At 47.5% G+C, this 12,814-nt stretch overlaps 1 protein-coding gene across 6 annotated transcripts in view; it reads left to right on the top strand.

The window, feature by feature from the left end:
* ACAD9 (acyl-CoA dehydrogenase family member 9) overlaps positions 1–12,814 on the top strand; it is a 56,185-nt gene that overhangs the window by 23,923 nt on the left and 19,448 nt on the right. For all 6 annotated transcript variants that reach the window (XR_009009571.1, XR_009009572.1, XM_057555298.1 and 3 more), the window contains 5 exons: positions 2,514–2,620; positions 3,301–3,401; positions 4,126–4,204; positions 5,122–5,296; positions 5,838–5,911. Coding sequence is in view for 4 of the 6 variants with exons in the window: in XM_057555298.1 (XP_057411281.1) it covers positions 2,514–2,620; positions 3,301–3,401; positions 4,126–4,204; positions 5,122–5,296; positions 5,838–5,911 (536 nt within the window). In the remaining 2 variants the exon portion in view is untranslated. The remainder of the gene's footprint in view (positions 1–2,513; positions 2,621–3,300; positions 3,402–4,125; positions 4,205–5,121; positions 5,297–5,837; positions 5,912–12,814) is intronic.

Below are 12,814 nucleotides of genomic sequence, written 5' to 3'. Positions count from 1 at the left end.
GTGGTCCTCTCAGTTCTGTGGGGGTAAGGGGACAGTCGCGGAGTGTGTGAGGGAGGAGCAGGGACACAACATAACCCCTCGCGAGCGCTGGCACGGACGCACGTCCTTGTATTTTCACTCTCGGGATCTTTGGACGAAGACGTGTGGCCTTCACCCCGCACCCCCTGCTCTCTGAGCCCTCCCGCCGAGCCCAGGCTGAGGCGGCTTCCGGCCTCATCAGCACAGGGTCAGGGGTTTGGACCCGAGAGCTGTAGGTGGTGTGTGACATCCGAGTACGTTCTCCCAGCCAGGCCGTGGGTTAGGCCTGCACGGCAGGGCCCGGACGCGGGAGCGGTCCTTGACGTTCTGCCTCCGCCGGGTTTATCTGTGGGGCTGAAGTGAGCCCTGCGCCCCCGCACACGCCACCCCACAGCCGAGGGGGGGGGCCCTCGCTGCCTGTGCGGAAAGTCCCACGGGGACCTAGCCTGCAGCTGCTCCAGTCTGAGACAGAATGTGAAAATTTACAACAAACGAGTTTGATGCCTCATTTCCTTAATTTAGAGGCGTATTTTAATCAGGTTAAATCTTCGTTTATCTGTGTGTCTGTCGCAGTGTATTAAGCTGTTAAAGGATGTCTCCTTGTCATCCTGTGAAATCCCTCTCACCGCATTTCCAAATGTAGGAAAGAAGTTAGAGTCTGTGCAGAAAACATGAGCGAATTGCTGCTCCCCCTGGTGGCGGGATGCAGCACAGGCCTCTCGGGTGGAGCTACACCTGCAGCCTCTGGGGACAGGGGACTGAGCTCTCCCCAGACCTCGAGGCCAGGCCCCGGGGAACTGTCTGCCGGAAGGTGGGGGCCACGTCGAATGTTAGAATAGAGACCAGGTGGGGCTGAGCCACAGAGCGGCGGTTGGTGTCATGAGCCGAGAAAAATACGTGCTTGGAGAAAACACATAGCAGAGGAAAGCTGGCAGACACAGCCAGGCTGGTGATAGTATCTGTTTCCCCTTCAGAATCGTTAAGAAACTACTTCTTGACTGATGAGAAGCAGCAGTTGTTTTCCTCCAGACAGTTTTCCTGTGAAATGGGAATATGTCTTTTTGCATCTCTCTGTGTTTTATGCCAGCACGTGTGTGGGGTGTGTGTGTGTGTGTGTGTGTGTCTGTATGTGATTGCACAAATCCATCCCTTATTCCTGTTTTATGTCCCCTTCTTGGGTGTGAAAATGCTCTTTTCTTTCATGAGATAACAGTGGTCACATGTGGGACTATTTCATTGTCTTTCCTTTTTTTAAATCCTTCCTGGGGAAATTAAGGCGACAGCAACCTTATGTTCATGCCCAAAACATTTTCGGGAATTGTTCCCAGGCCTGGAGTGTTCTGAAGGCTGGTTGGAAACCGCCATCCTGGAAAAGAGGCCTTCCACCGGCAGCCTGGTTTCCGCCCCCAGTTCCCTGGGTCCCCCCGGGTCTTTCCTGCCCCTCAGCTCCTTGCCCGTCAAGCAGTCTCCACCCACCTGTCATCTGTCCCCATTGATTGTCCTTCCCCCATGATTTTTCTGATACTTTCATGGGGAAAAAAATGACAGTTTTTTTTTTTTAACAAGCAACACTGACTTCAGTATGTGAAACAAGTAGGAGCACAAGCGTTTTGACTGAAAGCGGCATAGTGATGGGTGCCGCAGGGCCCTGGCCTTCCCTGGGTCCCCGCTGAGCGCAGGGGACGCTGCGCACCCCTGCAGGGACTCGGCCCTCCCCTGTGTGGAAGGCGCCTCCTGCAGTTGGGCCGCGCCTGACCTTAGGCCTCGGGTAGTCATTTGTCAGGTGCACACAAGGCCACCTCACCACCGCCGGAAGTTGAAGATAAAATGCAGAATACCCCAGTTCAGCGGAGTCTGCGTTTTTAGTGTTTTCTCTTTTTGCTCCTAGAACACTGACTCCTTCCGAGGGTGACTTACCCCCCCCACCCCGGGTGGGCATTTGGCAACATCTAGAGACATTTATGTTGTCAGAACTGTGGAGGAGGGGGAACTACTGGCATCTAGTGGGCAGAGGTCAAGAATGCCACCCCACCTCCTACAGCACACGGGGCGCCCCTGCGGCAGAAGGACCCAGCCCCGGATGCCAGAATCCCAGGCGGAGAGACCTTTCCTGGAGGCCGCGAGATACTGGGGGGTGAGATGCAGAATGGGGTTCACGTCTGTGAAGCCCAAGATTTGTGATAGGAGGTATTCACAGCATTTCAAGTAGCTTTATGTATGTTTAGGTGTTTATATATTTTTGTATTAAATATTACATTTTTATATTAAAATATACACCTGTATATGCTTATATACCTAGAAGAATTCTGAAAGGATGTACACAAAAATGCTCTTTCTGAGTGATAAGTTTATGGGTAATTTCTGTTTCCTTTGTACCGTTATGTGTTGTGATTTTTAAAAAATGGTGAGCTGGTTTTACTTTATAAAGCCACTTGCCTTTTCTGGGAGGAATTTGGGGCTGGAGCGTAAGTGAAGCTGGCCTGTTTCTGCCCTAGGTGGCCTGGGCCTCTCCAACACCATGTACGCGCGGCTGGGGGAGATCATCAGCCTGGATAGCTCCATCGCCGTGACGCTGGCAGCACACCAGGCCATCGGCCTCAAGGTCAGGGGTTGGGGTTTCTGCGGCGGCGAGGGGGCGGCCGGCTCAGCGTCTCGGAGGAAGGCCCGCTGTCCTGCAGCCTCGCTGTACCGTGCTCAGTGCCCTTCGGTGGCCCTGTCCTTCCTTTTGAAACCTCCTCCTGCCCCATCGCCTCTGACCCATCCTTCCAGGCCCAGGTCAGATGCCACTGCCTCCACGAAGCCTGCCTTCACCACAGGCTGGAGGTGACCCCACCTCTTGATTGGCTCCCTCGGGGCCTGAGCGTGTTCCCCCTGCTGTTGGCACCGGTCCTCCTACTCCGCTGGGCTTGGCGTCTTTCAGGGCAGGGCCAGGGGCCCACAGCTCATTCCTCGGGCGGTTCTTGCTCAGCATAGAAGCCGAGGGGGCCGAGTGCACAGCAGGCTTGGCGCCCGGGCGTGGCGCTGTCCCAGCACCAGCTGTGGCCCCGGCCACCCTGCCGGGAAGTGGAGGCGCTGCCGGAAAGACTGAGGCCACCCTGGACTGTGCGCCTGGGGGTCTCCCTGGCAGCCCAGCTCCCCAGACCCCCCAGCAGCTCCCCATTCTTTACTGCGGCTGCCAGCTCTTGCGTGAAGGAAGCGTGTTCCAGAAGGGGCGCGTTCTGCAAGCACGCTTCACACACGTCTCTCTTGCCGCCGCTGAAAGCAGCCCATGTGTGTTGCCAGGGCATCATCTTGGCCGGCAGCGAGGAGCAGAAGGCCAGGTACCTGCCCAGGCTGGCGTCCGGGGAGCACGTGGCCGCCTTCTGCCTGACGGAGCCGGCCAGGTCAGCCCTGCGCGCCACTCACGGCTTCAGGGTCCAGGGGCGCTTACTGAAGCGGGGCGGCTGCTTCTGCCCTCCCTGAAGACTTCCCGGGAGTCGGGTCCACAGCTTTTCTCACCCATTCACTTCATGCTCTCTTATCTTTACCTTCCTTCTCTTTCCTGGTGACCTTTACAAGTGAGATAACATGGCTGACAGCACCTGTCATTTTTTTTGTGCTTTGCAACCTCCTTATATACAGTAATGCATTCAGGCTTCACAGCGACTTTTAGAGTATGAAGGGCGGGTGGTATTGTCCCCACTTTACAGACTGTGAACTGAGGTTCAGTGAGATGGGGTGATGAGCCCCGAGTCTCACAGCTGCCATGATGGCAAGTCCATTATCCAGCCCCTTTCCGTCCTGCTTCCCCCACCTGGGGACCTGGGTCCCCTGCACTCACCTTGCAGGAGCTTAGAGCCTGTGTGAGCCGGCATTTCCGTGTTTAGACCTCCCAACGTTGTCACTGCCGCCTTTTCACCCGATGTGACAGCAGGGCTGGCCAAATCCACCTCGCCACCTGTGTTCATAGATGAAGTTTTACTGGAACATGCCCGTCTGTCTACAGATTGTCTGTGGCCGCAAAGCTGAATATACCTATTAGCTGGCCCTTTGTTTTCCGTGGGGCCTGAAAACCGCTCTTCTCTGTCTCCAGCGTTACCCCTCAACCGCATGTTTCTGTCCCCGCAGTGGGAGCGATGCCGCCTCCATCCGGACCAGGGCCGCGTTAAGTGAAGATAAGAAGCACTACGTCCTCAACGGCTCCAAGGTACAGCTGCGTGGCCTCCGCGGCCGCCCCGACCTTCACCACCGCGCACTGACCGCTTCCCGTGCCGCAGGGCTCGTAAAGGGCAGGCACGCCACCCCTTAGCCGTCGTCCTCGGGAGACACGCCTCCCTGTTGGGAAGAAGGAACGGCGGCTCAGAGAGGTGACGCGACCGCCCCCATACCGGCCGCTGAGCGGCAGGATGGGAACCAAGGTGTCCTGGCTCCTGAGCCTGCAGGCCTCTGTAGTGCTGCCCACCTCCCTGCGCTGCTCTCGTGTGGCCATTCTTTTAACTTTTTATTACACGGAATTTGAAACACAGAAGTTCGGTGTCGTGAGCACCCACCCCCGACTCCCGGGGGTGCTTCCTCCGTCACACTGCAGTTCTGGACGGCAGCCGTGACGAGCTCAGCGCATCTCTGCAGGACGGGCCTGAGAAAGTCACGGCGTACACTTAAACCTTGATCATTTCTTACTATCTGCTTAACGTTCAGACTTCCCTGATTGTCTCATACTTCTTTTTTACAAACAAGTTGCTTGAATTAAGATCCAAATAAGTTCTATATGGAGCAGTTTGTTGAGAAGTCTGTTCCCCCTCTCCCTACCCGTCCCCTCCCTCCCCTCCTCCCTTCCTCCCCTCCTTCCCCTCCCTTCCCCCTCCCCTCTCCCCTCCCCCTCCCCCTTTCCCTCACTCCTTTCTGCCTCCCTCCCACCCCCAGCTGTTCCATGCTGAGTCGGAGCTGCTTGACACACACACAGACACATGTGCAGGGCCACCTGTGTCTCCTGGGGAAATCCGTGCTCTGGGGAGGCCGGGTTGAGCCCGTCCTGGCCTGAGCTGTGATGGGCAGCTGGTGCTGAGGGTGGCCAGTCTGTAGTAGGTTGGTTTTCTCTGGAGCCCTTTTGCTTTCTTCCCTCAGGTCTGGATCACCAATGGAGGACTGGCCAGTGTTTTTACTGTGTTTGCAAAGACAGAGGTTGTTGATTCTAACGGCTCAGTAAAGGACAAGGTCACAGCGTTCATAGTAGAGAGAGACTTTGGTGGAGTCACCAGCGGGAAACCTGAGGATAAGTTAGGCATCCGAGGCTCCAACAGTGAGTGGCACGTGCGTGCATGTGTGTGTATGAGAGAGAGAGACAAGGTGAGATCTTATCTTGTTAAAAAGGTATCAAACATCAAGATAACATGAGACCTAAGTAGTTTTGTTTCCACCCGAGCATTTGGCAAAATCTCTCCGCACATCGGGCAGTGATGACTTCAAGGTGAGGTCGTCGCCACCTCATGGCGCTCAGCCTTGGAGGGAGGTGGTGCTGGGGGGCCCTGGGTCAGTCTTGCAGTACAGCAGACCCCCATCTTTCCAGCCTGGGACTCCTCCTTCCTCCCTTCTCCCTCCTCCCCACCCAGGCCTGGTTGGCACTCAGTTCACTCGAGGCTGGTGTCCTGTAAGTGGCCCTCGGCCCACCTGGAGCTGCCCTGCCGTCCTCACAAGGCTCAGCCTCTTGGGTCCCTTAGCTCGGACTGTGGAGGGTCTGAATGAATGAGCGAGTGAGTGAATGAACCGCGTCCCCTGAGTGGGGGTCGGGGGTAGAGCGCTTCGTCCCCCTCAGCTGAGGTCCTGGATGTCGTGTGTTCCAGCCTGCGAGGTCCACTTTGAGAACACCAGGGTGCCCGTGGGAAACGTCCTCGGAGAAGTTGGAGGCGGCTTTAAGGTGTGTTGCCCTGCGTGTGCTGACCTTTGTTGCAGTCTCGTGTGCGGTGGCCCAGCTTCCCGTTACCTCCCTGCTGGCAGTGCACTGGGCTGGGCTGGGCTGGCCGGGCGGCCATGCAAGGCTCTCTGCAGGGAGGTCAGCAGAGCGGAGAGAAGTCAGCCCTGGGAGGCAGGGGTGCAGCAGCGCTCGGTCTCACCCTCCCTCACGTAGGGGTAAGAGTCCTCCCCCAGCCAGTGGAGAGAGCAGCCCAGTGGCCCTGCAAAGCTCAGGATGCACAGCCCTGGGTCCCGAGTGCTTACCCTGATTTTTTTTTTCTTAGAGTAAGAGTATTTTTTTTAATAACAGGTAATTCATATGACAAAATTTACCATTTTCAAATGAATGCTTTGTTGGTTTTTAGTATATTCACTGTGCTTGTGCAACCATCTCCATGGTCTAATTCTAGAATGTTGCCATCACCCCAGCAAGACACGCCATACTTTCTCATTTCCCCTCTCCCAGCCCTCGGCCGTCGCTGTTTTACTTTCTGCTTCTGTGGATCTGCCTGTTTTGTTTGTTTGTTTGTTTATAAATTTATTTTATTTTTGTTTTTGGCTGCATTGGGTCTTTGTTGCTGTGTGCAGGCTTTCTCTAGTTGTGGTGAGCGGGGGCTACTCTTCGTTGTGGTGCGTGGGCTTCTCATTGCGGTGGCTTCTCTTGTTGCGGAGCACAGGCTCTAGGTGTGTGGGCTTCAGTAGTTGTGGCACGTGGGTTCAGTAGTTGTGGCTTGCGGGCTCTAGAGCGCAGATTCAGTAGTTGTGGCACGTGGGCTTAGTTGCTCCACGGCATGTGGGATCTTCCCGGACCAGGGCTTGAACCAGTGTCCCCTGCACTGGCAGGTGGATTCTTAACCACTGCGCCACCAGGGAAGCCCATCTGCCTATTTTGAATGTTTCATTTAGATGGAATCCATGTGTGGTCCTTCTTGTATGGCTTCTTTCACGCTGCCTAATGTTTTCAAGGTTTATCCAAGTCTAACAGGTGTCACTCCTTATAGCTGAGTGATGTTCCATCATGTGCAGGGACCACGTTTTGTCCATCTGTCATCAGCTGATGGACATTTGGGTTGTTCAATTTTTGGCCATTTGAGTAATGCTGCTGTGAACACTCATGTGCACGTTTTTGTGTGAATGCTGTTTTCCATTCTTTTGGGTGCCCACCTGGAAGAAATGGAGGGTCAAATGGTGACTGTATGTTTAGCTTTTTGAGGAACCGCCAAACTCTTTTCCACAACAGCTGCACTGTTTCACATTCCCACCACAGCGCGTTAGGGTTCCAGTTGCTCCACATTCTTGTCAATATGTGTGATCGTCCATTTTTAAAATTAACAGCCATCCTCGTGGGTGTGAAGTGTATCTCGTTGTGGTTTGATTTGCATTTCCCTGATGATTAGTCGTGTTGAGCATCTTTTTATGCGCTTATTGGCTATTTATCTCCTTTGTTTTTTTGGTTTTTTATTTTATTTTATTGGGTTGGCCAAAAAGTTCGTTCGGCGTTTTCTGTAAGATGGCTCTAGTAGCATTTAGTTGTCTTTAATTTCATTCGAGACAATTTTCCTAGATTGTATTTTGACAGCTGTCATATCAGCATGCATTTTTTAAAAAACTTAACAAAACTGGTGAATTTTTGTGTAGCCGTTTTAATATTGAAGGTGGAAGGGAAAAAAGCAACATTTTGGGCATATTATGCTTCATTATTTCAAGAAAGGTAAAAACGCAACTGAAACGCAAAAAAATATTTGTGCAGTGTATGGAGAAGGTGCTGTGACTGATCGAATGTTGTCAAAAGTGGTTTGCGAAGTTTGTGCTGGAGGTTTCTTGCTGGACACTGCTCCATGGTCAGGTAGACCAGTTGAAGTTGATAGCGATCAAATCAAGACATTAATTGAGAACAATCAACGTTACACCACGAGAGAGAGAGCCGACATACTCAAAATACCCAAATCAAATGTTGAAAATCATTTGCACCAGCTTGGTTATCTTAATCACTTTGATGTTTGGGGTCCACGTAAGTTAAGTGAAAAAAACCTTCTTGGCCATATTTCCACATGTGATTTGCTACTGGAACGTAATGAAAACATTCCATTTTCAAAACAAATTGTGACCGGCAATGAAAAGTGGATACTGTACAATAATGTGGAACGGAAGAGATTGTGGGGCAAGCAAAATGGACCACCACCAACCACACCAAAGGCTGGTCTTCATCCCAAGAAGGTGATGTTGTATATATGGTGGGATTGGAAGGGAGTACTCTATTATGAGCTCCTTCCGGAAAACCAAATGATTAAATCCAACAAGTACTGTTCCCAGTTAGACCAACTGAAAGCAGCACTCGAAGAAAAGCATCTGGAATTAATCAATAGAAAATGCATAATCTTCCATCAGAATAACACAAGACCGCATGTTTCTTTGATGACCAGGCAAAAACTGTTACAGCTTGGCTGGGAAGTTCTGATTCATCCGCCATATTCACCAGGCATTGCACCTTCGGATTTCCATTTATTTTGGTCTTTACAAAATTCTCTTACTGGGAAAAATTTCAATTCCCTGGAAGACTGTAAAAGGTACCTGGAACAGTTCTTTGCTCAAAAAGATAAAAAGTTTTGCGAAGATGGAATTATGAAGTTGCCTGAAAAATGGCGGAAGGTCGTGGAACAAAACGGTGAATATGTTGTTCAATAAAGTTCTTGCTGAAAATGAAAAATGTGTCTTTTATTTTTACTTAAAAACTGAAGTCAGTTTTTGGCCAACCCAATATTTTATTGAAGTATAGTTAATTTACAATGTTGTGCCATTGTCTGCTGTACAGCAAAGTGACTGTTATACGCATACAGACGTTCTTTTAATACTCTTTTTCATTATGGTTTGTCACAGGATACTGAATATAGTTCCCTGTGCTATACAGTAAGACCTTGTTATTTATCCATTCTATATATAATAGTTTACATCTGCTAGTCCCACACTCCCAATCCTTTTCTCCCCCTCCCCTCTCCCCCTTAGCAACCACAAGTCTGTTTTCTATGTCTGTGAGTCTGTTTCCGTTTTATAGATACGTTCATTTGTGCCGTGTTTTAGATTACACATATAAGTGATATCAGATGGTATTTGTCTTCCTCTTTCTGACTTACTTCAGATAATAAGTCTTTCTGACTTTATGATAATCTCTAGTTGCACCCATGTCACTGCAAATGGCATTATTTCATTCTTTTTTATGGCTGAGTAATATTCCATTGTATATATGTACCACATCTTCTTTATCCATTCATCTGTCAGTGGACATTAAGGTTGTTTCCATGGGCTGTTTATCTCCTTTGAAGAAATATTTTTCCAAATCCTTTGCCCATCTTTAAATTGGGCTATTTGTCTTTATATTGCTGCTCTGCCCTAATTACTGGGTGGCCTGGGTAAGTGTCTTCACAGCGGGGAGCTGCCCCCACCTTGGCTGTGAACAGGGATCAAAGCAGGACCTCCCTGGCCACCTGGGCGTTACAGGAATCACCCAAGGGCCGTCAGCCAGGGCTCCAGCCACTGCTGCCCGGGCAGTGTGGAGCAGAGGGTAGGGGAGGTGGAGGGCACAAGAGGGGCATCCGTGTGCAGATGTCACACAGATGAGGGAACACATGGGTCCCCCAAAGCCCATCCCAGGGGAGTTGCCATTCACTGTTCACACTTTTTTGTTTACCTGTTTTATTTTTTTATTATTTTATTTTTTTGAATTTTATTTTTTTTTTTTTACACACCAGGTTCTTATTAGTTATCCATTTTAGTAGTATATATTAGTATATATGTCAATCCCAATCTCCCAATTCATCACACCACCACCTCCCACCCCCTGGCGCTTTCCCCCCTTGGTGTCCATACGTTTGTTCTCTACATCTGTGTCTCAATTTCTGTCCTGCAAACTGGTTCATCTGTACCATTTTTCTAGGTTCCATATATATGTGTTAATACATGATATTTCTTTTTCTCTTTCTGACTTACTTCACTCTGTATGACAACCTCTAGATCCATCCACATCTCTACAAATGACCCAGTTTCATTCTTTTTATAGCTGAGTAATATTCCATTGTAGATATGTACCACAACTTCTTTATCCATTCGTCTGTCGATGGGCATTTAGGTTGCTTCCATGTCCTGGCTATTGTAAATAGTGCTTCAGTGAACACTGAGGTGCATGTGTCTTTTTGAATTATGGTTTTCTCTGGGTATATGCCCAAAAGTGGGATTGCTGGGTCATATGGTAATTCTATTTTTAGTTTTTTAAGCAACCTCCATACTGTCCTCCATAGTGGCTGTATCAATTTACATTCCCACCAACAGTGCAAGAGGGTTCCCTTTTCTCCACACTCTCTCCAGCATTTGTTGTTTGTAGATTTTCTGATGATGCCCATTCTGACTGGTGTGAAGTGATAACCTCATTGTAGTTTTGATTTGCATTTCTCTAATAATTAGTGATATTGAGCAGCTTTTCATGTGCTTCTTGGCCATCTGTATGTCTTCTTTGGAGAAATGTCTATTTAGGTCTTCTGCCCATTTTTGGATTGGGGTGTTTGTTTCTTTAATATTGAGTTGCATGGGCTGTTTATATATTTTGGAGATTAATCCTTTGTCCGTTGATTCGTTTGCAAATATTTTCTCCCATTCTGAGGGTTGTCTTTTCACCTTGTTTGTAGTTTCCTTTGCTTTGCAAAAGCTTTGAATTTTCATTAGGTCCCATTTGTTTATTTTTGTTTTTATTTTCATTACTCTAGGAGGTGGATCAAAAAAGATCTTGCTGAGATTTATGGCAAAGAGTGTTCTTCCTACGTTTTCCTCTTAGAGTTTTATAGTGTCTGGTCTTACATTTAGGTCTCTAATCCATTTTGAGTTTATTTTTGTGTATGGTGTTAGGGAGTGTTCTAATTTCATTCTTTTACATGTAGCTGTCCAGTTTTCCCAGCACCACTTATTGAAGACACTGTCTTTTCTCCATTGTATATCCTTGCCTCCTTTGTCGTAGATTAGTTGACCATAGATGTGTGGGTTTATCTCTGGGCTTTCTATCCTGTTCCGTTGATCTATATTTCTGTTTTTGTGCCAGTACCATACTGTCTTGATTACTGTAGCTTTGTAGTATAGTCTGAAGTCAGGGAGTGTGATTCCTCCAGCTCTGTTTTTTTCCCTCAAGACTGCTTTGGCTACTCGGGGTCTTTTGTCTCTCCATACAAATTTTAAGATTTTTTTTTTGTCCTAGTTCTGTAAAAAAATGCCACTGGTAATTTGATAGGGATTGCATTGAATCTGTAGATTTCTTTGGGTAGTATAGTCATTTTCACAATATTGATTCTTCCAATCCAAGAACATGGTATATCTCTCCATCTGTTGGTATCATCTTTAATTTCTTTCATCAGTGTCTTATAGTCTTCTACATACAGGTCTTTTGTCTCCCTAGGTAGGTTTATTCCTAGGTATTTTATTCTTTTTGTTGCAGTGGTAAATGGGAGTGTTTCCTTAATTTCTCTTTCAGATTTTTCATCATTAGTGTCTAGGAATGCAAGAGATTTCTGTGCATTAATTTTGTATCCTGCAACTTTACCAAATTCATTGATTAGCTCTAGTAGTTTTCTGGTGGCATCTTTAGGATTCTCTATGTATAGTATCATGTCATCTGCAAACAGTGACAGTTTTACTTCTTCTTTTCCAATTTGTATTCCTTTTATTTCTTTTTCTTCTCTGATTGCCATGGCTAGGACTTCCAAAACTATGTTGAATAATAGTGGTGAGAGTGGACTTCCTTGTCTTGTTCCTGATCTTAGAGGGAATGCTTTCAGTTTTTCACCATTGAGAATGATGTTTGCTGTGGGTTTGTCATATATGGCCTTTATTATGTTGAGGTAGGTTCCCTCTGTGCCCACTTTCTGGAGAATTTTTATCATACATGGGTGTCAAATTTTGTCAAAAGCTTTTTCTGCATCTATTGAGATGATCGTATGGTTTTTCTTTTTCAATTTGTTAATATGGTGTATCACATTGATTGATTTGCATATATTGAAGAATCCTTGCATCCCTGGGATAAATCCCACTTGATCATTGTGTATGATCCTTTTAATGTGTTATTGGATTCTGTTTGCTAGTATTTTGTTGAGGATTTTTGCATCTATATTCATCAGTGATATTGGACTGTTATTTTCTTTTTCTGTAGTATCTTTGGTTTTGGTATCAGGGTGGCCTCATAGAATGAGTTTGGGAGTGTTCCTTCCTCTGCAATTTTTGGAAGAGTTTGAGAAGGATGGGTGTTAGCTCTTCTCTAAATGTTTGATAGAATTCACCTGTGAAGCCATCTGGTCCTGGACTTTTGTTTGTTGGAAGATTTTTAATCACAGTTTCAATTTCATTACTTGTGATAGGTCTGTTCATTTTTTTATTTCTTCCTGGTTCAGTCTTGGAAGGTTATACCTTTCTAAGAATTTGTCCATTTCTTCCAGGTTGTCCATTTTATTGGCATAGAGTTGCTTGTAGTAGTCTCTTAGGATGCTTTGTATTTCTGCAGTGTCTGTTGTAACTTCTTCTTTTTCATTTCTAATTTTATTGATTTGAGTCCTCTCCCTCTTTTTCTTGATGAGTCTGGCTAATGGTTTATCAATTTTGTTTATCTTCTCCAAGAACCAGCTTTTACTTTTATTGATCTTTGCAATTGTTTTCTTTGTTTCTATTTATTTCTGCTCTGAGCTTTATGATTTCTTTCCTTCTACTAACTTTGGGTTTTGTTTGTTCTTCTTTCTCTAGGTCCTTTAGGTGTAAGGTTAGATTGTTTATTTGAGAGTTTTCTTGTTTCTTGAGGTAGGCTTGTATAGCTATAAACTTGCCTCTTAGAACTGCTTTTGCT

The sequence above is a fragment of the Balaenoptera acutorostrata genome, chromosome 10, assembly GCF_949987535.1.
Source record: "Balaenoptera acutorostrata chromosome 10, mBalAcu1.1, whole genome shotgun sequence".
Classification (NCBI taxonomy): domain Eukaryota; kingdom Metazoa; phylum Chordata; class Mammalia; order Artiodactyla; family Balaenopteridae; genus Balaenoptera; species Balaenoptera acutorostrata.
This window is presented reverse-complemented; position numbering and strand designations above follow the sequence as displayed.